At 38.6% G+C, this 27,619-nt stretch overlaps 1 protein-coding gene across 3 annotated transcripts in view; it reads left to right on the top strand.

Moving 5' to 3' along the window:
• LOC110465435 (fibrinogen-like protein 1) overlaps positions 1-27,619 on the top strand; it is a 33,494-nt gene that overhangs the window by 366 nt on the left and 5,509 nt on the right. The window contains exons 1-3 of one of the 3 annotated variants that reach the window (XM_021521236.1): positions 1,207-1,501; positions 10,290-10,991; positions 27,209-27,328. In XM_021521236.1, coding sequence (XP_021376911.1) covers positions 10,421-10,991; positions 27,209-27,328 — 691 coding nt within the window. In that variant the 5' untranslated portion in view covers positions 1,207-1,501; positions 10,290-10,420. Of the gene's footprint in view, positions 1-1,206; positions 1,502-6,857; positions 7,042-10,289; positions 10,992-27,208; positions 27,329-27,619 lie in introns of those variants that run through there. The other 2 variants (XM_021521238.1, XM_021521237.1) reach the window with 2 other exon arrangements.

Below are 27,619 nucleotides of genomic sequence, written 5' to 3'. Positions count from 1 at the left end.
ATGTAATTTGTTAATCGCAGTGTTAATTTAACAAACTAATACAGCAACAAAAAATTGACTTAAAATGTAAATTAAGTGACGCCATTAATTAATTAATTAATTCCGGAACAAGTATTGGAGGAAGCATTTTGTTGAAATATGTCAGTAATTCTTACCTAGGTTATAATAGAGACCTGGAGTTTTTTGCGAAAAAAATACGTAAGGTGAGGATTGTCATTGAATGTAGATTCATGCTGCATTTTTATTTGTGGAAGTTATCGCGAGGGATTCTGATATAACCTGATATTTAAACTACCAATATAAGCGAGTTAAACACTGATTCAGTTCACTATGGATAGCTGGCTCACTTATGTCTCTAATTCGACAAACAGCAATAATTAAAAACTAAATACCACGTACCACAACAAGGTTTTACCAAAAATGACATAGTGCGATAATTCACAAGTTAATCCGACATACTGCAACAATTTATAAATAAAATCGACACACTTCAATAAGTTACAGTTAAAATCGACAGTCTGATATAATTTAAAAAAAATGACATCATGCAATAAATGATTTACAAGTTGAACCGACGAACCGTAACTTGTTTTGAAGTTTAGCAACATACCGCAATTATCTAAAGTAGCATCAACTAATTGGTTTTCTTTGTATATCTCAATTGCTCCATTTCCCAGTGAAAATATGTTTTGATTCGGAAAAATATACACGATGTTTGATTTCAGGGTATATTGCACTTAAGAATGTTGACATTGATAAAAACTCGTGCAATTCATGGACTGTTGTCTAATTGACACTTTTCATAGTCCCATTACTTCTGAAGATGGCTGAAAGTTAGTAAATAGTCACATACGTCACTATACATAATATCTGATAAAATACCACACTTTTCTTACGACAATCACGTTAAAGTAATTTCTCTCTTTCACATACTTATATGATAAAAACACTATATGTCATCATGCCTATAACTAACACCAATAATACAAATTATTTCCTAAAAGTTGTGATATTTCGAGGAAATGCTCTGGTAAGAAGTGATGTTACTATGTGTTCGTGACGGTATTGTGTCCGAGTCGGGGAGAGCAGGAGATGGAGGGGAGGGGGTCGTAATTCGAACCTTCGTAGGGGGGTAGGTGGTAGTCTTGTCTGCCAATGGTCTGTCAGTGTGTGATAGACGCAGCCCAGCCTCGTTTCAATCCCTCAGTTACAGCGTGTGTTTAGTGGCGGGATAGCTGCTTCAACAAACGCACTGCTCTAATACTTATTAATACATATACACACTCGGAGTAGCGAACTCTCCGACAACTTGTCAAGAACGCCGGCCAGTTTACCAGGATGTTGTTCATGAGTTGTTTCCGTGTGGTGAGGTCTACTTAAGTGTATACGTGGATACAATTTCCTCTGGAAAGCATAATACTTGGTTTTCTCACAGTTCGTGGTTGTAAGCGTGATACATTTGTGAAATATCATCTTATGTTTCTGGGTATGGACTACGAAGGTGAGTAGATACATCCGCATACTCTACGTTTGTGTGAAGGTTTATTTACTAAACCAGTTATAACATAAATATAAATAAGTTGCTGGACAGATACAATTTTTTTTATCTTCTTCTTCTTTTTTTTATATAAATTAGAGAAAACAGTTACATGTATGTCCAAGGAGTTGGATACTAATTTACATCTAAGTCCGTTGTATATGCGTTTATCAAACATTTATTGTTCTACACGTTATTTTTTTCTTAGTGTTTAATTTGCATGGTTTATAAGGTCTGATGTTGAAGAAGTAACTAATGTCTTTACAAAGGGGAATTGGTCTTCAAATGTATAACCACATCACTATAGGTTACTGAGGGTGCGACAGCGCGTTGACTTGGGCAGGACTCTGTGGGTGTTTCGTTAGGGCGAGATTAAGTAAATATTTCTATGGATTAACATAACCATAGGCAGATTAACCTGCTTAGAATCTGAGATTTACAGCTAAAATCTGTTGTTTATTTTTGCGTCACGTTAACGTGAACGCATTCCTAAGTCCGATTAAGGACCTGTGTGTTTTAATGGTTACACATTAGGTAATCGTGTTGTAATGACCTTAAGATACTGTAAGAGGAGATCAATGACTATACGTGTAAAACGATAACACATATCGGTAAAATGATACATTAATTACAAACACCAGTTAATACAGATTTTCACATGATAAATAAAATATAGAGCTTCAGCTTTCGGGGTGGCATATCTTAAGGAACGTAGACCGAAAACCTCATCATGTAAAATCTTAGTTCTCTGATTTCGACAATTTATAAACTGAATTAAAACATAAACCTTAAAAGCTTATATATAAGTTACTTTAAAAATAACTTATATAACTGTAGACTGTTGAAATTGGACACTATCATGTTAACTTTTTCACGCGGGACTGAAGTGTTAGGTCTACAAAGATCGACCATAGCACGGACTTTGAGCTAAGAAGTTGTTATGATCACGTAAATCTCATTATTGCTAACTGAAATAACAATCTCTGTTAAACAATTTTATGACATGAAAAAGTCTACTTTTAAAATAAAACTCAAAGTTTTAACACTTATAAATATTTTTATGTAATCCCATCCACGCTATTATTCCTGAAACTAAAATATTTTTACTGTATGTATTGCCATGATAATTTCGAAAGATACCTGTTAGTAAACTGTTTTTGTAAAACAGTTTCTTAAAACATAATATTTCTTCAATGGTGTTTCAGGTTGTATGCTTCTCACAACTTTCGTGGTATAGTCAGTGAGTAACATTGATTTATAACTTATATACCGAGAGGTCGGACAAGCTAGCATAGTAAGATGATTGCTTTACGGTCAACCATATCATTGTTAAATTGTACTTTATGATGACCTCTTGTTGCGCACAATAGTGTGCCTGAGTGATGATAAAAATCTCTGAATCTCTGACAACTCGTGGTATAAACATGTATTGAGAATCAGACACGTAAACATTGAGTCGGTTTCACATGAAGAAAAAATTAAGTTGAGATAAGTCACAGGTGTTTATTCATTAACTCAGTCTACCTACCGGGCCGCTAAGTGAAATTAACCGTACACTTAAATATCTCGCTGCTCTTATTAACTACAACTTTCCTTTAATTGGAAAATGTTGTAATTCATTTATGAATGTGGTGTTTGATATATTTCGTTGGATATTAGCCTAATAATTTGAATTCCGTTTTTTTTTTCTTTGAGCGTTTATTACATGTATATTACATAGTAAACGTGTTGATTTCGTGAGTAACCCCCGTCAAACATTGATAGAACAATTCGGAGCGTTTTATTACCACTGTTTGTTGTAAACATCCACTGGCGTAGACTCTAAATAAAAATGTATTTAAATCTTACGACAAAAGTTTTCGTTAAACATATTTGTTTAGTCAAAAGTATGTTCTGCACGCAATCTTGAACGATCCACCTGTTTCAGGTAGTGATTGATGATTTAAAATTGCATGTAGAAAACATCAATTGATAAAAATGGATGTTTTTATATAATTGTATATATTTCCTTTGAAAACTAAAGATTCGTTTGTCTGCACGCTACGTTTAGGAAAACATATACGTTACACATGTGCAATTTCTTAATTCTTTTCTTCATACCAGTCTGCATGAGATTAAAACCCCTGTCTAAACGCCTTTAAGATATATATGAGCCAGACACATTGATAAAAAGACACATAGAAAAACACACATTTCCGTTTTCCTTACAAATCCTGGCTTTTACCGAGTCTGTACCCTAACACTAAAGAAAATTGCGAGTTAATTTCACAAAGTCGCTGTCCAAGTCTTTAAGACAGTCTATATATCATCTTTGTCAAAATCCTTTTTTTTTCGTGAGCCGGAAGCATACATAACTTTTGTTCTTTTTGGCCTAAGAGGTCACAATAGAATCCTTGTCATAAGATGGTTTGTGCCACAGGAATACTGAAGCACACTCCTATAGCCTTACGGACACAACGCCTACATACGTGTCTAGTACTAACATGTAAGGAAAATAAGGTATTTTTCAATAGCAATAGTTTTAAAGACACGAGTTTCAATATTTAAACCGATCTCGCAGGATCTCCTGATAAAGAAGATATTCCGTCTTGGGACCGTCAATGTTTCGTATTTGTCCATCAGTCAACTTTTATCTGCGGGTTAGTGTACTTTCAGAACAAAATAAATTTCGTTTTATACTTATCCGTTGTATAATTTGGCTCAATATATCAAAACATAGATGTTGATATGTAAGAACGCGTCGGGTCCCTCACAACAATTTAGGAAAAGTGACGTTAAGAAACGATATAGTTACCATAAGTCTGAAAAGTTGACACCACAGGGACGTCTATCCGCCATTACGGTGGTATATAGGGCCCAAATCGGTACACACACAGAAAACGTGCCAGCTTTTGGAGGAAAGTGCACTCACGTTTGTGATAAATCACGATATTATCCAATATCAAGTGATCTTTCGGGTGATACAGCGGTGGAACCTTCGCAATCTAGACACACTCTTTATCACTCTTGACGATAATCAGTATACTGCAGTATCAGGAGAGATAGAGCGTAAGCAACATGGCTAAAGTAGGATTCAGAGGGGCCTCTGTAAATAAACTGGCCTAGTGACTTCATGAGAGTCTGACAGGGACTTGAGCAAGTCTTGTGACGTCAGCGATTATTTAGGTATTTATTATTGATAAATGGACAACGGTTATTTCAATTTGACATTCATGAAATCTTCAAAGCAGTAAGCTTTGTAAGAAGGGCTTCTAGATATTTCGAAAACAGATTTCCAGATATTTCGAAACTAACACAAACGAGTTTGGAAGCTGAAACTTTTTTTTGCTATATAAAAAGATATTTCAAAACTGAGTTCAGGGACTGGGGATACTAACAGCACTGTTTATTATACTTTAAACTGACTAGATTACTTTTATTGTACCGATTTTCCCCGCAGCAATAAATAGGCTGTATCCCCCAGAGGCGGGATACTTTAAAAATAAGTATTAAAATACTGCATGATCTAGCAAATTTATTCCATAATAAACTTCCTTTCATTGTGGCTGTCCGCTCCCTTTGAATCCAAACACGTGCGGATTGTATACACGACAAAAGTAATCCATTACACGTGCACGGCGTACTGCGCCAGCCATAACAAACCTTTGAACTCGCAGAGCCTTAGGGAACTGGCATTATGACACCCTTATCAAGTTGGCACACATCACCGGTCTTCCCGTGTACGCGCTAACCCGGCAAACACCAACATAAGGAACCGTAGACGGACGAGAATCCCGGAACGATAACAACGACCTTCAGATTCGAACGTAAGATATTTATAAGGCAGCGCGTGTCATAATTATATAATCATAATGCTGAGGGAAAAAAGATGTTAACGACAGGAATCTAAATATACACACCTGTACTAGTGTGATAGTAACCACGAACACAGTTTATTTCGATGATTTGTGCAGCTTGAATTTAAAGATGCTGAGTATATTCTTGACTGAGCTGTCAGAATTATTTGTAACGTACGTGTAGTTATAGATCATACTACCCACTAAATAGGTCCCGAGACTTTTGCAACAAATTGATTTCACAGGAAGATTGAATTATTTACAACATCCGAAGGTCGCGTTTAAATATTAACTACTCCCTTAGCAGTCGCTGATATTAATTGTCTAAGTGTCTGAGATCGATCCTCCAGAGTCTGCAATGTTGAACCTGTCCGGGGTTCAGCCTGCTGTCTGCCGTCGTACACACCGCGTCTTTCGACAGTTTTGATTTTTTTTCTTGTTTCAAATCACCATCTGAAGTTCATAAAGCCAATGACAAACAACCATTCCTATTCGCCTCTACTACGATACTGGAGGTCGTGTAGGCTAGTTATATGTCTATTCCATGGCATGTTCAATTTTCAAATATATTTTTGGGAACAAAAGCTGGTCACAGGGACGCTGATGCTCAACAAAAAGCTGCTTTGTAATACTAAAACAATTGTACCCCAGTTTTATGACAATGGGTCAGGTTTGTTCACCAGTTATATAATTGGAATTTGAGATAATTGAAGTCTGCATAGCTATGCCAGTGCACTGTTTTTGTGTCTATGTAATAGGTGTTAGTTACGACGTGTGATGGTCCCCCAGACATCAACCAAGTCATAAATGCCGACCCCACTCGACATGTAACCACGGGCGTCAGGGCGCACTTGTCCTTTGACACGTGTAATGACACAATAGCGTGTCGGATTCACAGACCCGCCACTCACCTCGAGGTTTAGAACGTATCATCGCTGGCACTATAAGCCAAAACAAGTCTATTTCTACCGAGACGATAATTTCACACCAACAAAAACGATGCAACGTTACTTATAAATGCGTTACGTCTCACTCTTGAATAACTGCAACCTTTTACAAGCGTCAGACAGGTCGAGACACTTTCAAACGTTCGCATCACCCGGTGTGCCACAGCGGTTAGCGCGGCGGTTGGTAGACTTTTTATTGATTAATTTCAAATCAAACCCCAGTAGACCTATATATTAACACTAACGAATAGGTCTTTAATTTTCTCCGATTGGTTTAGTCATCATCAGTTTATGTCCTTTTCTGTGTTGATCTATCGGTGTGATTCACACATACAGACTATGTTTCCTAATGGTTATACCATACGTACGATCAGTACACGTGCCGAGTATGGGAGCTGCAGAGGTGGTTATTTTATTGTATGTATGATTCATACACAACAGTTTAAATAATTTGCACGCTGATGGTATAAACACACCTATAGACGGTATAGAAGCGGCACCATCCTAGGCGTGTAGTCAGACGGGTAGCACCGACCCATTAAAAGTTGGCACTCTGGAACAGTAAAGGAGACATTTAGCTACGGCACACCCTAAACACTAAAAGTTGGCACTCTTGGACCAGTCGAGGAGACGTTTAGCTACGGCACTCTCTAAACACTAAAAGTTGGCACTCTGGACCAGGCGAGTCCCGAAAGGAGACAGGTAGCACCGCCACACTAAGGTAGGCACTGTCTGCGCCGACTTAACTCTACTAATGATTGGCGGTCTGGCACCTGGACGAAATTTTCTTTATTCACTATCTTCAGAATTGCGTATGTATTTCAAAAGGTCAACTCTTTTGTTTACTCTCCGGGAACGTTCTTTCGATAGAGTAGACAATATCTGTTACTGTATTGGTAGCTCCAGATGGGTTGGTACGACACTCTATAACGCTGTCGATATTATCTCTGCTCATTTTCATAAAAACGTTATCAAAGTTAGTTTTGAGATTGTAACTGAAAACAATATTATCTATATTCTAGCTTGCACTTTTGGTTTTTAGGGCTGAAACGGGAGCTTTACGCACATGCAAGATACTTTAAAATACTCAAAATTTGCGAGATGTATGCTTATTTCGTTAATTCGCAAGAGCCTGAACATCAAAGAAGTACATACTCCACTACTATGGCTATACGTCTCTGCGTAAATTGAGACACTTTCTATTGCAATATGTCTTTGTATTCTACCTGAGCACACATGTTGTTTTAAGTACGCATACTGTGTTTTGTACGATATAATGCTTATGATATGCCCAGACTCGTATCGACATAGTATATAGCTTCATCGCAAGTTTTCGTGCCAAGACATGACACAGATTGAAGCCCCGGTACAGACTGCACGCGGGCTACCTCCTGCTCGGCCCAGTCGGGGTAATGACGGCGGTATACTTTCCGTCTTATGTTGTCTGACGATGGGACATCATGCAGCGCGTTCATGTCTTGACCAGTTGGTACTTACATGTCCGAGGTTATAAGTATGTGTGTGGTAGAGAGATAATGAGGTATGGGTCACTTGGCACGTGCCGTACTCTGATGGCTGACCACCTTATGTTCTATCTGCTGAGAACACCCTGGTCGTACGCAATGCACCTGTGCCAACTCTTCCCATGTTGCCATGACTATTGTTCAACGGCTGCAGCGTCACATCATACAGTAATACAAGTTTATTAACAAGTATAATAAACAAACAGATGGAATCGATAGTTTTTCAATTTTGCATTTCTTTTTCAGCAATTGGGTGAAATATCCCACAAACATAATTGCGTTGTAGACCCCCTCCCAATCTTCTTCGACCCCGCGTTATTCGTTAAAGTCCAGTCCCACTCGGTGACACGACGGGGACCCTATTGGCCCACTGAGTACCACATGTGACTCTGTAGGTAACAGTGCCGTATACCACTTGTTAGTTCTGTCTCCACAGCGTACTTTATACCTTACCCACTCAGAGTTTGATGGGACTACTAGTACGGCGTTTAGTTCTCGTGTCACATAACTGACAGTCTAGGGGTAACAAGCTTCAGCTGGTGGTATCATTCTAAAATCAACATTTTAAATCAATGTTAGATAATAATGGTGAATAATTAGTATGTACCACTTCTTCAAACACTGTTGCAGATAACAGCTTCAGACAGGCTTTGGATTGTTTTGGGTTAGACTGGCTTCCAGACCTTCAGTTTTTATGAAGAGTTTACTACTAGATTATCTTGGTTTGAAACTGAGGATAAGACATCCAAGTGATCAAAATTATTTGTCTATTTTTTCAAAATAATTCAATATTCTAGACGCGTGCCCAGTCTATTAGATTGGAGCTTCGAACGGTGTAGGGTAATGGCGAAGAACTGCCACAGATGGGGACTTCAGAACTTTGTTACAGGGTCAGTAGGAACTTTGTAAGGCGGTAGATTATTAAAAAAAGTAAGTTTTTAAACTGAGCGTACATGACTTTTTAAAGATACTGAGGAGCTCAGATCTTCGGTAGCTTAAAACTGAGACGATATCATAATTCGCTGCCCCTCCCCCCTCCCACAAGCTACCAGAACTTTGACGACTGTATAGGTTGGAGATGTTCCAGTCCCTCCGAGTACACGTGAACTAGTACTGGTCACCATGGTGAAATACAGGACTTGGGTGCATCCGGTGCATCATACTTCGTCAGCTAAATGTTTAGAAGATATAGCCTGATCAGTTAGGTATGAATAACGTGACTACGACTTGATATTACCGACAACAAAAGACGAAATAACACACAAATCGTACAAAGTGGATGACCTTCGAACTTGTCTCAAAATGTTTATTAGTTCTAACGAAGTAGACTTCTGACTTGCTCCATCCACGGTTGGATTCTTCATCAAGCTCAGACTCGTGTGTCATTGTGTGCTAGTTCTGTAGTACATATTGGCAGCTTTTAATTAGTCATGTACACGGGTGTTGTGCCTGAGTACGCCATTGATCAAATATTTAGTAGTTGTATGTAGTAGCATTTAAAGTGACTAATTACCAGGTAAGTAAACCCCAGGTGAGGCGGCGCTGCCGATACATTGTTCACTAAAAACAATGTGAGTCATTCATTGACATGTATTTCTTTACATGTAATAGTACATTTCTCCACTCATTGAAACAAACCAATTCATCAAAAGCAATTCATTTCGAAAGGCAATCCCATTTAAAGAATACAACTTAACAAATGTCAAATGTTCATTTTTTAATTCAATATTAATCATCAAGTAAATGTATTGTATTTCCTTCTCACAAATTCCAGACCCCTTGGTCAGCTCCTACTGTGACGTAATCCCTGTAACCGTTTGAGTATAAATAACGGACGGCATTGTGGTGTTTGTATGTCAAGTACGAGATGTAAATATTCTCAGTAACGGCTACCTGCTAAGCTAATCTCCACTTACGTCACGCTGTTTTCTTCAGGTACCTTAGTATAACCACTCGAACTCGCCCTGTGTGTGATCTGTCTGCCCGAAATTATAAACCCTGGAACAAAAGACGGACATAATGACCGGAACATACGAATATCAATCGACGCCACGCATGTTGATCTAGGTCTAAGCAATAACAATAAGGTGTGATGATAACGTCGACTTACTCAGGTTGGAGATCAGCCGTATCCCGGGTCGCTATCAGGGCGGGTGCGTTCGATTGTTACTTTTAATACTCGTCTCCGATCACATAACAAGATGAACAGCGTGTTTCTAAACATCAAAGGTCTCTGTTACAATAGATTTTCAGTAGGATATATAACGTATTTAATAGTTTTGTTTACTTACATTAAAACGTATAGGTTCAGTTGTTTTCCTGTGACGTCACTGTGAGTCACAGCACCCGACCCGACCTGCGGACAGTCGACTATTCTCCATCGCCCACGGACAGGCGGGTCTGATTACATTAACTATTCAATTTCACTGTTTATATTTTTTTCCAGATAAACTTGTACCATGCGGAGGACCGCCAGAGCAGGACGATGTGCTGTGATGAAGTAAGGTGTGACATATAGAGACGAAAAATATAAGTTAGCTTCATTTAAACTAAGAAGAGGACACCATTTTATTCACTATGGATTTACGGCGAGTGTTACAAGGGATGTTGTGTTTGTCTGTGTTTGTTACGATGTTCTCCACAGTACCAGTACCCAGGAACCGGAAACGGAAGATGAGGCCGTGTAGGTGTAAAAAGTTATTTAAAGATATTAATGACGTTATTGATTCTAAATTTAAAACATTAGAGGAAAAGTTTGCGGAACGTTTACCAATTGTGAATGACTTGAGTGTTAATGATACGTTAAGTTTACAAGAAATGAACTCAAGAATGAGTCGATTATATCGGGACGTCCAGGCGACGGATGAAGTGTTACGGCGCGAAAGTCTCGCGCTTCGACAAGTGAAAGAACATATGCAAACACAGAGTGACACTATGGGGAACATGAGTGAGGGTCTTAGTGCTGTCGAAGCGATCGTCAGAAACTTAACAAAAGTTGTGGAAAATTTGAGAGTTATCTCTTCCAGTTCTATAAGTAACGCCATTGTGCATCAAACTACGACGATAACGGAAGTTCCTACTACACATGCGCCGCATCAACCAGAAGTACCATCACAAGTTGGTCCAGCGGCGATTGTTTATCCGAGACGTAAGTATAATTTCTTATTTTACAGTTATATTTTGTTGAATGACAAAATCTATGTTTCCCACACTGGTATCATCCGGTTCTTGGCTGCTGGGAACACTTTGACAGTGTTACATAACCGATATTATGATGGACCTATTCGCCACCCACAAACAGGAGGCTCGTGTTTCCTGTAAGCAATTAACCTCTATAATTACTTTACATTAGTCTTTCTAATTACGCCCCACGGATTGTACGCGTAACTGGTGAACTGGGGTGTCAGGACCAGAGCGATGCCAGTGCTCTGCCTCCTCTTAATCCCACAGCAACAGTAACTCACTCGGGGGATTAGGGTGCACGGATAAGCACCGGTTTATTGCGGTCAATGTTTGGATTACGAGCCCCCTGGCAAGTGTTGGATTTTGCTGACACCACGGGGGTTGTAGATACCAGTGGTCTGGAGTGTGTTTTAGTTGCCAGTGGAAGTCTGTTTACCCCCAGTTATCACGTCTAACAGGCAATGACTTTGGATATAAGTGCTGGTATTTCACTGACTATCGCCCAGAGTAATTGACTAGAATTTTTTAAAGATTTATATCTTTATAACATTTAATAGTCTTATTTGAAGATCTCTTTTGTCCTTCAATGTCTACACGAATTGTACTACACGTCACGTAAGGCTTAGATACAATTAAACTTTTTGGATATCTATACCAAAATATGCGTTGTCTTGTAAACTATTCAAACTTAAAATGAAAGTGTTTTTTTTTCTCTCTTTATGTTGTAAAACACGCGCTAAGAAGTTCATTACTATACACTATGTTCTCGACGTCGCTATTTCATACGCTCTTGAACCGATATGTTCATGTGGAATTCTGCAATACCGTGATAAATGTGTAAGTAATACGCCTTGAAGGTCGACACAAACCTCTAAACAATGAGTGTTTTGACCGACGGTCAGTACGCCCTAACACGTTTTATTGGTACTGATTCTCCATGCTACAACCGTCCAGCCTGTAATACGATACACACACTTTCTCTAACTCCGTTTTTATGGCAAATAACACACATCGTTTGCTCCACTTCTGTCTTTTCTCTCGGTTCTGACGGACTAATAGCATCTCCCCGATAATTACCCAAAGAGTCAATCGCGCATGTCCCAACATCTGCTGACACGCTTGGAACAGTTGTCTGCCTTTTGTAACCTTTCCTTTAGCGCTTAAGTAATCTGCATTTTGATTGGATGCAGACAACTTTGAAGGTTGTTCTGGTTGGTTTATTAGCATCACAGACCTACATGTCTTTGAACAACGATTATTATTCGGAAGGCCTCGCTGTGCTACCTATGACTTTTTCTCGTCGCTGTAGGTCCTCGTCAATGTTGTAATAACAGATGAAAAGTTCAAGTATTATTGTTGATATGCATTCATAAAAACGTGATTAATATGGCCCGACCGCCATAAACAGTGAACTGAGGGGTGCTCCTTTACGTAATTGTATGAATGGCATGAAGGATGAGTCATTCTGCTCTGATAGCATCCGGCGCAATTTTCTGTGTCGGATATAAACAAAACCTGGAAAACAGTCCTTACTTGTGATTTACAGAGCATTTCATTTAAACAAGTGCTACGATGTTTCGTAAACGTTAATCATATGTAGTTTCATTTTGGAAAAATAAGAGATTGACGCAGAGACGTATAATACGTATTATACATAATATACGTCTCTGATTGACGTTACTAATATATAAATTAACACTAAGATTGCCACCGACTTAAAATCTTCATTACTCATTTCTATTACTCTACTAGTTTGTTGTAGTGTTCCTAAAAACAAAAACAGGCGGATATGTAGAAAACGCTTTGGTGTAAACATTTGGATTTTAAATCAGAATCTTTAAAACAGTGCCAATTCTGATATTCGAAAAGCCGGAAACGGATGATTACTACGGACGGGAGTCAATTATTCCGGAAACCTATCGTAGGGAATCTCTGTGTGAGCTGTATGGGTATATGGGTCTCTGCCAGATGAGATAGGGTCAGGCTCGGGGCTAAACTTAGGCCTTGTACTGGAGTCCTTATCCTCCCTGATTCAGGCCTATCTCGTTGCCATCAGGGTACAGTGTAATAGTTTTAATTGACATAGTTGAAATACCCAAAGGTGTTAAGAGATAACAACGGTAATGTACATGTTTGATGTCTGTGTTGACATCTAATTTACAAAGTGGGTCTGGTCCGGAATGGTTTAAACTTCTTTATATATTTTTATCTCTCTGTGATTTCAGACATTTTATTATGAATCAAAATCAGTATAAGGCGTACTGAGGTACGCTAACTTATCAATGTGTCAACATATCCTAAAAATGGAAATTATAATCCTGTCCAGATTGGGCTAGTCGAGGTTTTTCTTGACGTAAAGGCAGTGACCAAATCTGTACAGGGAATATTACTCGGTTGAACCCAAACCCTAAAAGTTAATTATAAAGGGAATGCTTCTTCAGTAAACGATTTTATGTCCCTAAAAAGGAAATTTCCCTAAACAATGTTCTGGAGTCCGAATAAAACGATTTATAACAAATTAATTGATTAACTCGTCTTCAAGTTAACAAATGAAACGTACTTGTAAATTACTATCAATTGGAGTTTATTTAACTAGCCGTTAACCGAACAACTGTTATCAGAAACGATATCAGTACCGTGTTAATGTAATGTTTCCGGAACCGAGTAAATAGGAACCATGTACGTCAAGTATGGAGCTCGGGTTTTCACTTCTCATTTCAATGCAGAATAACACTACTTTGTATCTTTGATCTAAATTATGTGTAAAGATACGGTAGTGATATGTGTTACTGGGCGGTTGTTCAGTTTTACGGCGCAACTGCGGGCTATCTACTCTGCGTAAACAATCTGATAAATAATTGATATTTTTAGACTTTTATGTTTATAGTTTTTTGTCGTGCAGATCTGCTGAAAGAGAAATTAATGTTATCGAGTAAATCTTGTTTAAATATAGTTGTATTATTGTTAAATGAAGGGAGGTAGGATTTCGTTTACACAGAATAGCTTGAGGTAATGAAACTCTCCGGAATTACAAGATAACGGAACTCACGTTGATTCTAATGTTATCATGACCGATGTTATCACGCTGCTTCGGCCTGAGGGATCGAAGGGATATCCGGGCCCCTCTTCCCCAATTATGTTGATGAGATGGAAAGCAAAATACAAATTAAATAAATTTGTGAAGAAAATGGTTGCTATATGCACCAGTGATATGATGGTATCAGTTTTTGCTACTAACGACCAATAATTCCTTATATTTTTTTAAACGAAATGTTCGCGCCCTCTCCCCTCTCTTGAATTTCGTGAGCTCTCCCCTTCCGTCCCTCAATTGTACATAATTTGGAGGGTGATGTTGCTTTAGGCGTATCAATTCGCTGACGGCTGTAGCGTGACACACCTGATCGGGACAAATCACCGTTCTGTAGAGTCATATCAATCCGCAATCTTATCTAGTACCACATCTAACCGTCCAATCAGAAAGTTTAATGAAGCTTGCTGATTACTTGACGAGAAGGGTAACTTTTCCTCACGCTCACGTTTACTTGTATTGCACGTAACTAGCTTTATCGTTATTTTCTGAAACGCCCCTATTTAGCTACCCCTTCTGTATACCCACCCTTAGAATAGACACTCTGTTACGTTGTTGCTACTCTCAAATAGCTAATAGAAAGAAGGTATACCACCGAATCACCAATCAGCTACCGTTCTATACTCACTTCTTGCAAATGTAAAGAGCTTGTCAATACTTGGTCGCCATGACGACTTATTTTATGAATCCTGAAACTCTCAAACCGCTTGGTGTATTGACGCCTCTGTTTACTTTCAAAATTAGTTAAAAAGTTGTGATAGATATGCGATAGGCACTTGTTTTTCGATGATAATGTTTTATTCTGTCACTTTCATCAGACATAGTCATAGTCCTCGAGACGTAAACTGTGGTCACGTTTAATGAACTTGCACTGTTTAAAAGAAATGTGTCATTTGTGTGCTAAATTTCGGCCTTTGCAATCCAAAAGTGCATTTCAACGGAGCAACCACACATTGTATAATACAAACATGGATATCGGTCGTAACAGCTAAATACTGTTTTCAATGTGTTGTATACCGTTGGCCTATTACTCACACGCAATTACCCGAGTACGCAAGCTCACACAGGAGTATATTTACGAATGTTGACTAAACAGTAAAGCTGTTTTTATACATTGATATATAATAACCTGTTGCATGCCACATTAAAACTCGACAAATTGTAATCTCCGGCCGATCAAGGTTATGATACACCCGATCATATCTCAGTAAACGGCAAGTCTCACTCCCATGTCAGAACGAGGCTGGGGCATCCACTACAAGGCGAACTTTGTAACCAATCACATGAAAGAAACAATCACAAGTATTTCGAAATAATTTTTATTAACAAAAACTTAGCTATTAAATTGTTTACTTTACTTTGTTGGTGTATTGAAGAGATTGTATGTGTTAGATTAAAGATGATAGAAGAAGACGTTCCTTCTATTTTCTTAAACATGACATGTCGTGTCTAATTACATGGCTAAAAACATATACACCGTTTACTATAGGAACTATTCATAGAAAAAGAACCACAACAAACGATTTTATTACCAGGAAGTTACTCAAATATACAAGTAAACAAAGATATAAGCAGGAAATAATTTACACCAGTCTCTGCTGAATGCCATGTTTTATGATACGCGAGGGCAAAGGGAGGTAGGGGGGGTTGCTATCCAGACAGAACCTGTTGAAAGACTACATAAGTCCCAACACCTGTTGGCTAGCTTAGATCCTTGTCTGAATCAAACGCGCCGTGATTATGTTCCCTACTGAATAAAAACGCTCTGTGCTGTTTTAAGGTTTATTTCATCAATAAGTTTCCGAAAATACCTACTTGTATACACGAGCAGGGTTAACACGATACGAACACGGCAGGCCAATCTGGTGAAATTTGTTTGGATTTTCGCAATCAGAATCTTAAAATACTGTAAGGTTTATATAAGGGCCACATGGTTTCTGCGTAAAGTTTAGATATATTATGTGTAGTTGAAACTCCTTCAAGTAATAATATTCATAAAAAAGTAATACCAAAAAATGGTTTGTATTGAGATGTGTAACTTTTGTTGTTGTGTTATTAATACATAATATGATGAACAACTAGTCGCGGAACACGTGTATTATTAACACGATGGTCACAGGGTGAATCTTACTGACAATCGGAACACATGGCTGACATTCGGAACTGACATTCGGAACACATGGCTGACATTCGGAACACACGGCACCGTACATGAGCTGACCATCGGGAAAACATTGATTTAGTTTGCATACATTTTGTTCGCATGCTATACATATACAGGTATTTTAGCGCACAGTTCGCTAGAAACAAAGGCACGCTATTGACGACCATTCGAGATTGACGTTCGGAACAAATTAACCCGTACATGACTCCGCTACTCGGAGCACTTCATCAAAGCATTACATCATATACTCTGCTGACTAATTGATAAATAAACATTGACACATCAAATAACATCACACTGTGACTATAATCACCGAATTAATATTTTATCTTCATCGATGACACATTATTCGACAGTTAAAAAGGAAATTTTGATTGACAAAACGTGTTTTTATCTGTCCCTTTGGTGAATTGGTATCACAATCGATGACAAATACATGAATTGTCTCATTATTTTCATCGTTTATCATCTATCTTTAGGTTTATGTAGATTTTTTTTACCGTGTATAGGTGATTCATAGAATACATCATTGCGGTTTACGTGAGCGATTGTCATCTGTGTGCGCTTACTCAGTCGGTAAAACGGAACGATTTGCGAGCGATAAAGGTAACAAAATGGTGATTCTTCGAGCTCTTATCTTGAGCCATAACGTTTAGAACCTTCGCTAAAACTCATTGTTAGTTTCCCCATTGTTTAACAGTTTATGCTTTTAGACTGCTTCTTATTCATCTATCAATAGCCATAAGCTGTCGGATGCGTTGTACCGGGACCGATATTTTTTATTAACACCAGGTAACTGTATCCGGTATTATCTGCGCAAGGGTGACCGAGGATTTGTTAATGTTTAAAATCCGGACACGGTTTTCGATCCGGAACGGGATTGAATAAACATTTAACTGATCTAAGCGCAACACCTGCCTCGGTATACTCTGGTCTGTAGTTGTGGAAAACAAAAGGACATTTATCCGGTGAGAAATCTTTTGAAATACATGAGAAAATCCTCGAAGCTTATCGCGAGCGTCAAATACTGTGGTTAGAAACAGTATACTTCATTGACAGTGCTTATCATATATACTGTGTTCTGTGAACATGATTTCTTAAAAAAAACACGTTTCCTGTGTTGAAACTCGAGATAAAATCAATCTCTTCGTTCGATTTCATTTCTTTGAAGGCGTTCACCGGTTCTTGTCTCGTTAAACATGAAAATAAACTCGTGGTTTTTCTTTTATGTAACTTCAGCGGTGTATAAAATTGCAGTAAAACGCTGGTTAGGTATTGTTTTGTTGTACATGGTCGAAAGGGAATGTTTCAAAAAGTGCACCTCACCTAACTTAAGAGTTCAGCTGTTTGTAGCCATTTTGATATACAAACTTGGCTTTGTATACAGTATTGATAGTCTTTATGCTCACAGATTTCAAATTTTGTTGAAAAGGGACTTAAGGCAATAAAGCGGCCATTATCACAGATTGAAGTAACAGACGAGAAATCACAGGGTGAAAACATTGACATTTACTGATATTTGAACTCGTGGGTCTGAGCTTCCGAACGGACACATTAACAAATACGATACTATTGAATTAAGAGCACCAATTACACGCCTGTGCGAATTAAAGTAAGTCGCGAGTACTTCCTGTTTTAAACTTCAAATGTAAATGTTCATGATAACAATCTCTAACTTCTGGTGAATTTACTTGATTAATTCGAATTGTCCTACTCAATAGGCCTTCATGTGGAGTTTAGTTGTTTTAGGCAAAGACAAAAGTAAGAAAATATGCGTGAAAAAAACATGCTTTGTGGTTCTTCTTCACATTTACACCATTACACAAGAATAGGGGGGGNGTGATAATTAGTGGTCATGTGACAGGACGTTAAGCCGACCCATTTAATCACACACTAACGAAAACATTCAAGCTAATTTAATTAAGCAATTATTCGTACGTTAAATGAGATCGGTACATCACAGGCATAACTAGCAATAAAAACTACTATGAACTTGACAGAACATTGCGTATCACTGTCTGTTCGGGTATAGGTCATAGATTGTGACTTGTTGCGAAATGATTGGCTGCCTAGCACTTAGTAATTTCTTCCGGTTATCTCCCTTTTATCCATTATCTCATGTAGTCGTAATACTTTATGATGTCAGAGCCGACATACTACACAGCTTAAAATAAGTATACCAAACATAATATATAGAGCATCGCTTTCATTTAATCATAAACTCAAAAATGCACCACATTTCTCACTGTTCTGACGTAAATAAAATGACGTTACTAATAATCAAATCGACGCTGCGTGACCATGCAATTTATCCGGAATGAATGTTTACTGTAAACGTAGGAAACGTTCCCTGTGTTTCCGGAGTGGATTTTGACGAGCTTCATAATAAATTCACTAAATATTTGTGGTTATGTGAAGTATACATTATTCAGAATGTTACCGACCAGTTTCCTGCGATCACCACTTACACCATGAACGTGACGGAATATTTACAAAACTTCCTCTTCGTTTTCTCATTTAGTCACGCCGAGTGAAAAGAACAGGATGCGGTGTAACGTCTCGTGTTAGTATGGATTTTTATAAAGTAGTGTGATTTGTCTAATTATGCTGTATTTGTATTTAATTCATTCTTCCTGATGTAAATTTTCATTCGTGGCATCAAATAAGTACATCTTACTTAATGTCCCTTGCACGGAGGAGGTTCAACTATAAACGAAGTTTTGATACATCGTTCTGATATTTTAAAGACTGACAGCCTGGCTGGCCTGTAACTCGGACTTACACTCATATATTATGTTTTAGTCCTATTACTTGACAGGTTAATGGGTCGATAACGCAAAATTTTCGAAACATATTTTTGAGAAATATTTGAAAAGCTAAAAGCCGTTTTTGCGCCTTTGGTCTCCGGAAGATCACTCTGGATCCACCAACGGTAAATGAAATATATATATTGTTTGAGATGTAAATTTTGGCCCAAAGACATCACTCGTCTTCAGACTATAATCCTATCTTATCGTGTCTGCAATAGTATGTGGTACGCAACGGTTACAAAACAATCGTGTTATTAAAATAAAGCGATGATAGATGATAGCCATCCAAACCTTTGTGATTGATGTCCTATAAACATGGCTGTCGGGGACGGTACACATATGCTATACATATTAAACTCTCGCTGGGATGATATAATACAACACCAACCCCGTGTTAATCTTACAGACAGAAAACATTTAAAAGTAATAGAAAAAGGGAGCGATATTGAGTAAAAGTTTGGATGACTTTGTACCCTATGGAGTTGTACGTATATTGATTTTGGCGGGCACGCGTATGCCCCACGAGGGACAGCGTTGTAGTCGATAGTGGATCGCAGCCGATTCTAGCAGTATAACATGACATTTTCTGTTCCGCTGAAGGATATTTTTAATTCATTTTCTGTGACAATTAATGACGGTTGTTTGTCGTTAGGGTTACGTCTGGCGAGATAACTCCGGCGTGGACAGTTTGTTGTACTCAATACTGGTGGCGGTGTGCCAGTCCTGTGGACAGTTTGTTGTAACTCAATACTGGTGGCGGTGTGTCAGTCCTGTGGACAGTTTGTTGTACTCAATACTGGTGGCGGTGTGCCAGTCCCGTGGACAGTTTGTTGTAACTCAATACTGGTGGCGGTGTGTCAGTCCTGTGGACAGTTTGTTGTACTCAATACTGGTGGCGGTGTGCCAGTCCTGTCGTTATACCGATTACCTGTGTATTTAATTGTTGTCATTAATTAAGATTGCAAATATTGTGTCGTCTTATTTGTTACCCTCGTCTGAAATAATTGATGAAGAATGATCTATTGACACAGTACATTGCACGGCCTATACAATCACAGTTCAACACGTCCGTGTCTACTTGTTTCGTGTTGGAGCCACGGTACTTGCCCTGTTCTTTGGTATTTCCGAGAATGCTCCCACTGCTACACGTGCATCTACCTCGTGATCCCCACTCACGAGCATCCCCAGCACGCGCTGTCTACCGGCGGGACTTTGTTTACTTACAATCAAAAGGCTCCAGAAGCGCCCTCTACGCGGGGCCCCAGGTTGTTTTTCTTACGATTGCTGGCGGAGAGGTTTCCAGCGATTGTTAGACTTGCTGTCATTACATGTGGATATGGAGGCCGTTTTCTATTATGAGTATTCAGTAAGTAAAACACACTGATTCAGGTTTAACCCTCCAGCCGACCGGATTTAACAAAGAGCGAATTACTTCTAATGCCTGAGAGGTTTACACTACTTACGGCGGACGTCAGTTTTGGGTCACACGGTGCGAATGCTTGCCCGGTTTACGGAAAGTGGGGAGCAATGACGTCACAAATTATTATGCTACTTAATGTGAAACGGAATAGTAACAAGAGGTGGTGCAGAATGCACGCATTCACCCCGGCTCAGCCCATCAGGCTAACGGACAGGCACACGATATACCAACATGATGGTACATTTATTGCCACTTCTCTACAAGCCAATTTGAGGGGAACATTGTTGTGTAACCTGGTAGACACAATATGAACATAGACACCTGCTGCTGTAGAGAGAACGTTCAGAAAAAGAGGTTTTCGGAGTTTTCTTGCTGCTCCATATTATAAAGGGGAGTAACTCTCCCTGGTTAGCGAATAAATGCTCTATAGGTGACGATAAAAAACCTCCTTATAAAATCGTTAATCTCATTACCCTTATATTTGTATTACTCATCGGCCTTGCCTTCCTAGGGAGAGTTATCCGCCCTTAACGCAAAACTCAGGTGCTTGTCGAACCAGAAAGATTAAACAATGGCGGCGATAAGAGGGGAGATAACGCAACTCATCAGGAATCGGAAAGGATGAAGTCGGAGATACACGACGCCCAGGCGATGACTGGAGAAGGACTGGTAGATTAACAGATACCATTTTAATCCTAATCTTAACTACATAATTCGCATAGCCGTTTATCGTGCAATGCCATTCGATTTAAAGTAAGATTAGAATCGTATACAAATTAGTTAAAAATCTTGAATATGTGGCAGACAGGCAAACCGTACACGCAAAATAGATAGGTTGTTTCATGTAGTGGAGATAGTATGTTTCATGTAGATAAAATGTCGCTGTTTATAACAATGTGAGGGAGGGGTACAATAGTTTACATTCTGTAATGACAAACTAACAGGTAGCCACTCCATGACACATGTTCTCCGACATGCAGACACGCGCGCGCGTACATAACATACGTGTACATCAATTAGCAGTAACCAGTCTGTCGTGCATACCTGTCTCGCAAATCGGGAATACACACAGAACACCAACAATACCAAACATACCTGCTACATATGTTTCATCAGTCAGTGTTAATACCGCAACTTTGTAATAAGATTTGGCATTTTATGTATTTTTTATTTTCACAGGACACTTAATTGCATAAAAAAACCCCGCAAGAACGTGTATAAGATCACATCTTTATATATTAGTCCTGTTTCCCAAGCTGAGGGCCGATGTTCCGTACTTATTATGGAACATAGTTGCGGTCTCGGCCTCGACGAATTCCAATATTCCTCATGCTTTATCGTGTTCGGAGTCCACTGTGACTCAGCCTGTTAGATAACATGAACGGTGTTTTTCTCGATCATAATTAACTCATAACTAGCCGAGGTCGTGAGATGGTACCCTCAGTCAGACTGATACCGGTACAGCGCTGATAAAGCAAGATATCGTTGACTAGGTTGACAAAGTAAAGTAACCTCAACCCAGGAGGTTTGGTTATCCGGTGTATCATAGGAACGAGGTTGACTTCGAAACCTCTTGGGAAGAGGTTGACGGTTATCATTTGTGATGTCACCACGTGGGGTAATGTCACGGAAGTCATAGACCAGGTGGGGTAGTTTTCGGGGAGGAAATGGGGCGGAACAGGTATTTCATTATTACAATCCAAACATCAAAAGCGATGCAATAAGACTTCAAGGCAAATAATGAACACCCCCAGACCGCAACACATGTGGCGTAGGGACAGCAATTACACAATTAACCGTTATTGGCCAGAACAACTAAGCTTGTTTCCTAATAAGTAAACTTCTGTTTGTAAAGCAACATTGAACAGGTGCGCTGGTCCTCTGTACCTCCCCGAGTAATGACTAACCACTGTGTCTGATGATGTATGCGTGTACATGTCCTCGTAACCCGATAATACATCGTTTACATTAGTTGAATACTTTGTTTAATCAGTGTTGCTTATTTCGTGTGTGTGGATATTTTCATGTATATAATCCCACATCTTAACATTATTGAATTATCTCTGCTACCAAAACGAACATGTATAACACCTGTAAGTATCGGGTTTGATTTGGAGTTGCTGCAAGGTGACGCTGTCGGGAGCGACGTAGTGCATGTCTTTGTTAGGACAGTGTGTCATTATATTTTTAGTAATCAGAATTCTTCATCACTTGTGGAAATCTATAAAAGAAGTTTTTAATCATTTTTCATATAGATAAATTCCTATCTGTGCAAATTCTGTGAAGATGAACACATAGTAGAAATCGCGTGTTTTAGGATGCATGAATGCCATTACGGTATTGCATCCTGTACAGAAAGCAGTTTTTCCATACATTTTACAGTGTGGCAAATAGTTGGGGAATGCCACGAGAACACGAGGAAATATTTCCCGAACAAACCACCTTGTTGTACCGGGATTGTTTCGTCTGAAGCCATCGTCTGCTGTTCCCATCAGCGGCGGGATAAATGAGTAAACCTCCCTGTGCTTACTGAACCGTGTCCGGCGGTAGATACTCAGAGTGCTGAGTGATTCTTTGCCATCATATATCGTTTCCTATTTTTATCAGCAGAACAGCAGAACGAGATAAAGGCGAATGAGCTCGAAACCCGTTCTCATCATCATCCATGATCATCAAGAGTATGGTCATGCGTGCACCGGAAGTGAATCTTCAGAAGGTGCCATCTTGTTCTTACAGAGGTCACTCTCGTGCCTTTGGAGAATTCCGATACATTCCGAATGACATTCCATCTGCAAGTTGTTATGTAACACAATGAAACATCAAAAGAGAAACTAACTTCGGGACAAGGTTCGAATTACCAACAACTTAGCAAGGCCGCCATTGTGTCGGCACTGAAGGGTGTATGGAGGGCCAGTGACTGCTGACTAACCATGATAGTCACAAAGGGCGATATTTTGGAGTATCCAGTGGACTTAATGTATAATCTTAGGGTTCCTAGGAAAAGGAATCTCCTCTTTATATCAATGAATTAGTTGATATGATACATTGTGTAATGCGAATTTTTTACAGTTCCTTTACCCATCGATATTAGATACCATTCAAGAACACAGATATCCTAACACAAGTCGGTCGATTCAACACGTTACATTGGTGTCCATTTCTTAAAGTTAATTTCAGCTTTAGTGCACTGCGTTATAAAAGGGAAATGGGTAAGGTCAACACTTACATTATAGTGATATATTACAACAGAATCTAATGAAAAAAATCTGCTCCGTCGAAATCACTTAGGTTTTATCAACCGTAGGACACCTTCCTGTAATACCAGGGCCCGTATTCATGAAACCGTTCTCATGCTCAAGACAGTCTTATTTGGTCAATGATTTGGGAAAACATTGAAGCGAATTAAAGCAGAATACTGTTTTCAATGTTTATGTTTGACTTTTGATCGTTTGACATGATTTTAGCGAGTTACAAGAAAGTTGGTTTGAGCAGAGATTGTGAGCACGGGCACGGTTTCATTAATAGGGCCCTAGGTTTTTATTTAATGTACGTGTACCAGCCTCTGATGCCACACAACGTAACACCGAGTGTAATGCCATGTCGAAAAGTAAACTCACGACCTTACCGACCTTTCATGAAGTTTTATTTGAAACCACAAGGTATTCAAATTTCACCATTTAATCATCAAGACCTAATTATCTATACATAAATAACATCACCGTCTGTTTTATGCACTTTATTTATCAGTACTGTACACTCGATCCATCTATGGTGCCCGATATTAAAGTATGGTTAGCTGCAAAGGTTGCAAAACAGCACTAAAAAACGTGGAAGTTGAAATGCAAATGTTAAATAATTGCCAATGACGCCTAAATTCTGATGCGTTTTGTGTTAAAGTGTTATAAATATTTTGAATTATAATGTTGTACATTAAAGAGTAATCTTTATTTCTAATAAAATAGTAATAACGTTTTTTGTAAAGCTGACAGTACTTTGAACAGGTGGTCCCCGGTTGACGATTACGAGTTTCAGTGGCTGGGTAGATAACGATAGCGAAGCCGACAACGAGGCGAGATTTATTGTGGTCATGACAACATATATTTCATTCATTATACAGATTAGGGGATAAATAAGGCGATGAAATGAATCATATTTTTGAATCACTTTTTCTTGCCCTCTGTTTTGAATGGTCATATATTGAAAGGTTTTCTTTCATATGTATTTCGGTGAATTTTATTTTGACAAAAAAACCCAACTAAATATTTATTTTATCAAAATGAACTGAATCTATATACATAGAAATCAAAGTACGGGACTTTTAAGCGGTTACCATAATATTTACTATAAAAATAGCACTAGTGATGAAATATGAAATAATCACCCGTATGGTTCAATCAGATAGCTCCTCCGCGCTTAGATAGGCGACGGACAGGATCACGTTCGGTTTAGGCCTAACAATGGCCTCCTTCAAATTTTACAAATATCAAATTTCAAAATCACATCAGAATTTAAAATATTGACGATGAGAACCTTCCGTATCTCAAACAACTTTACTAAAAATAGCTGGGGAGGGGTCGGGGTGCAATCCCCTGCGGTTCTCCTACAGCGTCTACCAGGAGTGGGTGGTTATCGTGTCTATTCAATTATCTTCAAATTGTATAAAGACCGGGTGTGTTTAATAAAGAGTATTTCCGGCATAGGATACAATTTGTCTTTACAATTTAGAAATTCACAACTAAGTTAAATAAACATGACAATCAACCATCACGACTTTACGGGCATATTTTCTTACATGACAACGTTCATGTTTTATCCGAAAAAAACAAGTTTCTGTTGGAAAATCTTACATTTCCTATATGCGATAGTGTAAACAATTGCCACGAACCATAACGTCACAGTAGAAAAAAAAACATTCCTGTTAAAACAACTATTAATCAAGGTCCACTCAGTCGATTTAGTCATTGATTAGATTTTTCTATATTTATTGATATTTTTAGTCTTTTCAGCATTGTATCGTCCGGTCAAAAATTTCAGCGATCTTACATATTATGGTCATTTCGTTGTTAGACCAGAAAAGACACGATTTTATAACAGGAGTTGGCTACTGAACGATGTAAGATAAAGGGAGAGAACCCAGTGTAAAATCATGTATGTATGTGTAATAATATGGTGACATAATACTGTAACGCTATTGTTTATCATTTCGTTACACTAACGAAGCTGTGAAAATAATTGCATCTCATTAACTTATTACCCCAGAGCTTGTAATCCTTAAAGACAACGGTACGTCACAATAGAGAATGGTGGCCCAGCCAGGCACCCTGGGCCAACATCTGTTAGGCCTATTACCGCCTCCTCGAGTCTCTGGCCAAGTTCCAGTCGCCTTCCTCACAACTCAATTACCCTGGAGTTGCTTGATTCTCATCAGCTTGCCAGATCCACAAGTTGTTTATTTCTACTTTTCTGTGATCATCTCACATTGGCGCGTGTCAACGTGATGGAATAGCCGCTCCAGGTTATTGTGAATAAAGCTGGTCTTGGTTGATAAAGCGCTTGTTCACATTATGTTTTCCCGGCATAAACAAACTTAATTGTTTAGAAACTCTGTCAATGAAGCGTAATCAAAGTGATATTGCACCGGCGTGTAGTCGGTCAATGTGCATGGCGAGGTGCACGTAATCTGGAGTACAGTATGACCATGTATTGCAATGCGATTCGATCGAATTACCTCCCGTTGTATGTAGGTTAGTAGGATAACTTGAAAAGAGTTGTTCACAGAACCGAACTAGATAATTCAAAATATTCGCGTCACCAGTAACGGTTTGTTTTGTTGCCGACATATGTTGTAACGTATTTTGTATTGATTATATTTATAACGGTGATAACAGAATCGCTATATTCTTAAAGACATTAACACATATAAAGTGTATAGCCAGCACTGGTGGCGGTTCTATCAGCTCTATCAGCCTTGCCGAGAGAGAACTTTGGAGTTACAGTTAGGTTGTTTCATTATGCAGAGAAAGTTTCTATAAAACTTCTGAATGCTGAATTAAATTTGTGTGATTTTTTTCCAATAAACAAGCAGTATCGCAGAAATAGAGGCTATGTAATCTGAGGAAGGTGTGAAGTTTATGAGATTCTTTCGCAAAAACATCGTCAAATATCGTTTTCCAAATATAAACTCCCGTTAAACAGCCTCATTTTACCGCGGTTTGATAAGGATCGGGAGTTTTTGTATGAGACTATATTACTCCCACACCTGTCTGCAGTGTCGGAAATTAAAATTATACAAGTAAAAAAACAACGAGCTTGAAGATGTGTCTTGCCAGCTAATCTAAAAGCAGTTCATAATTCATTTAACGCAACTGCAGAGTAATCGTATTACTTTACTACTGCAACAGGTTCCGACGTCTGAAGGGGAAATGAAAATAAATGATCGCTATTTACCAATAAAATGAAAGCTATAGTCGATGAGGTCGTTAATCAGCGAGTTCAATAACAATATACATGTATCATTGTATAGTTTCCGTAGCCATAGTTATTCTAAAGTAATGTCATAGTTACAAAGAAAACGTTTTTCATAGTTTGTGTATCTGATATTCAATGTTGTCATGGTAACGACGTTCTGTATGTTTGGTATTACTGTCACAGTTACACCGTGTGGTAATTGTAAACAATCTGATGTGTTGCTGTGTTACAGATTGTCATGACGTGTACCGGAGTGGTGGACTACGTTATGAGGGCGATTACTACATCATGATCCAGCCAGAGAGAGCCCCCGCCCCGTACAAGGCACTGTGTAAAGCCAGGGAGGACGGAGGTATGTCTCAAATATCTTTAATACGAACAAAATATACCTTTAACCCTGATTAGATTATTCCTGTATGAAGAATCAAATAATGTATAAAACAGGTAGCAGTTAATTCTTAAACTTATTTAGAACGGTTGTCTCCCTTGTCGTGTTACGATTTTACGTTTGTAGAAATTGTTTACAGGCTATTGCGTAGACGTTCGTTTTTGAAGTTCTTCTCCAAATATGACAACAGGTATTAGAGTCAATAAACAAAGATAAGCAAGCTTGGTAGTGTTAACACCTGGTTGATATTCATAT

This window comes from Mizuhopecten yessoensis, unplaced genomic scaffold (assembly GCF_002113885.1).
Source record: "Mizuhopecten yessoensis strain PY_sf001 unplaced genomic scaffold, ASM211388v2 scaffold11077, whole genome shotgun sequence".
Taxonomy (NCBI): Eukaryota; Metazoa; Mollusca; class Bivalvia; order Pectinida; family Pectinidae; genus Mizuhopecten; species Mizuhopecten yessoensis.
Note: the sequence above shows the minus strand (reverse complement) of the source record. Positions and strands in the feature narration are given on the sequence as shown.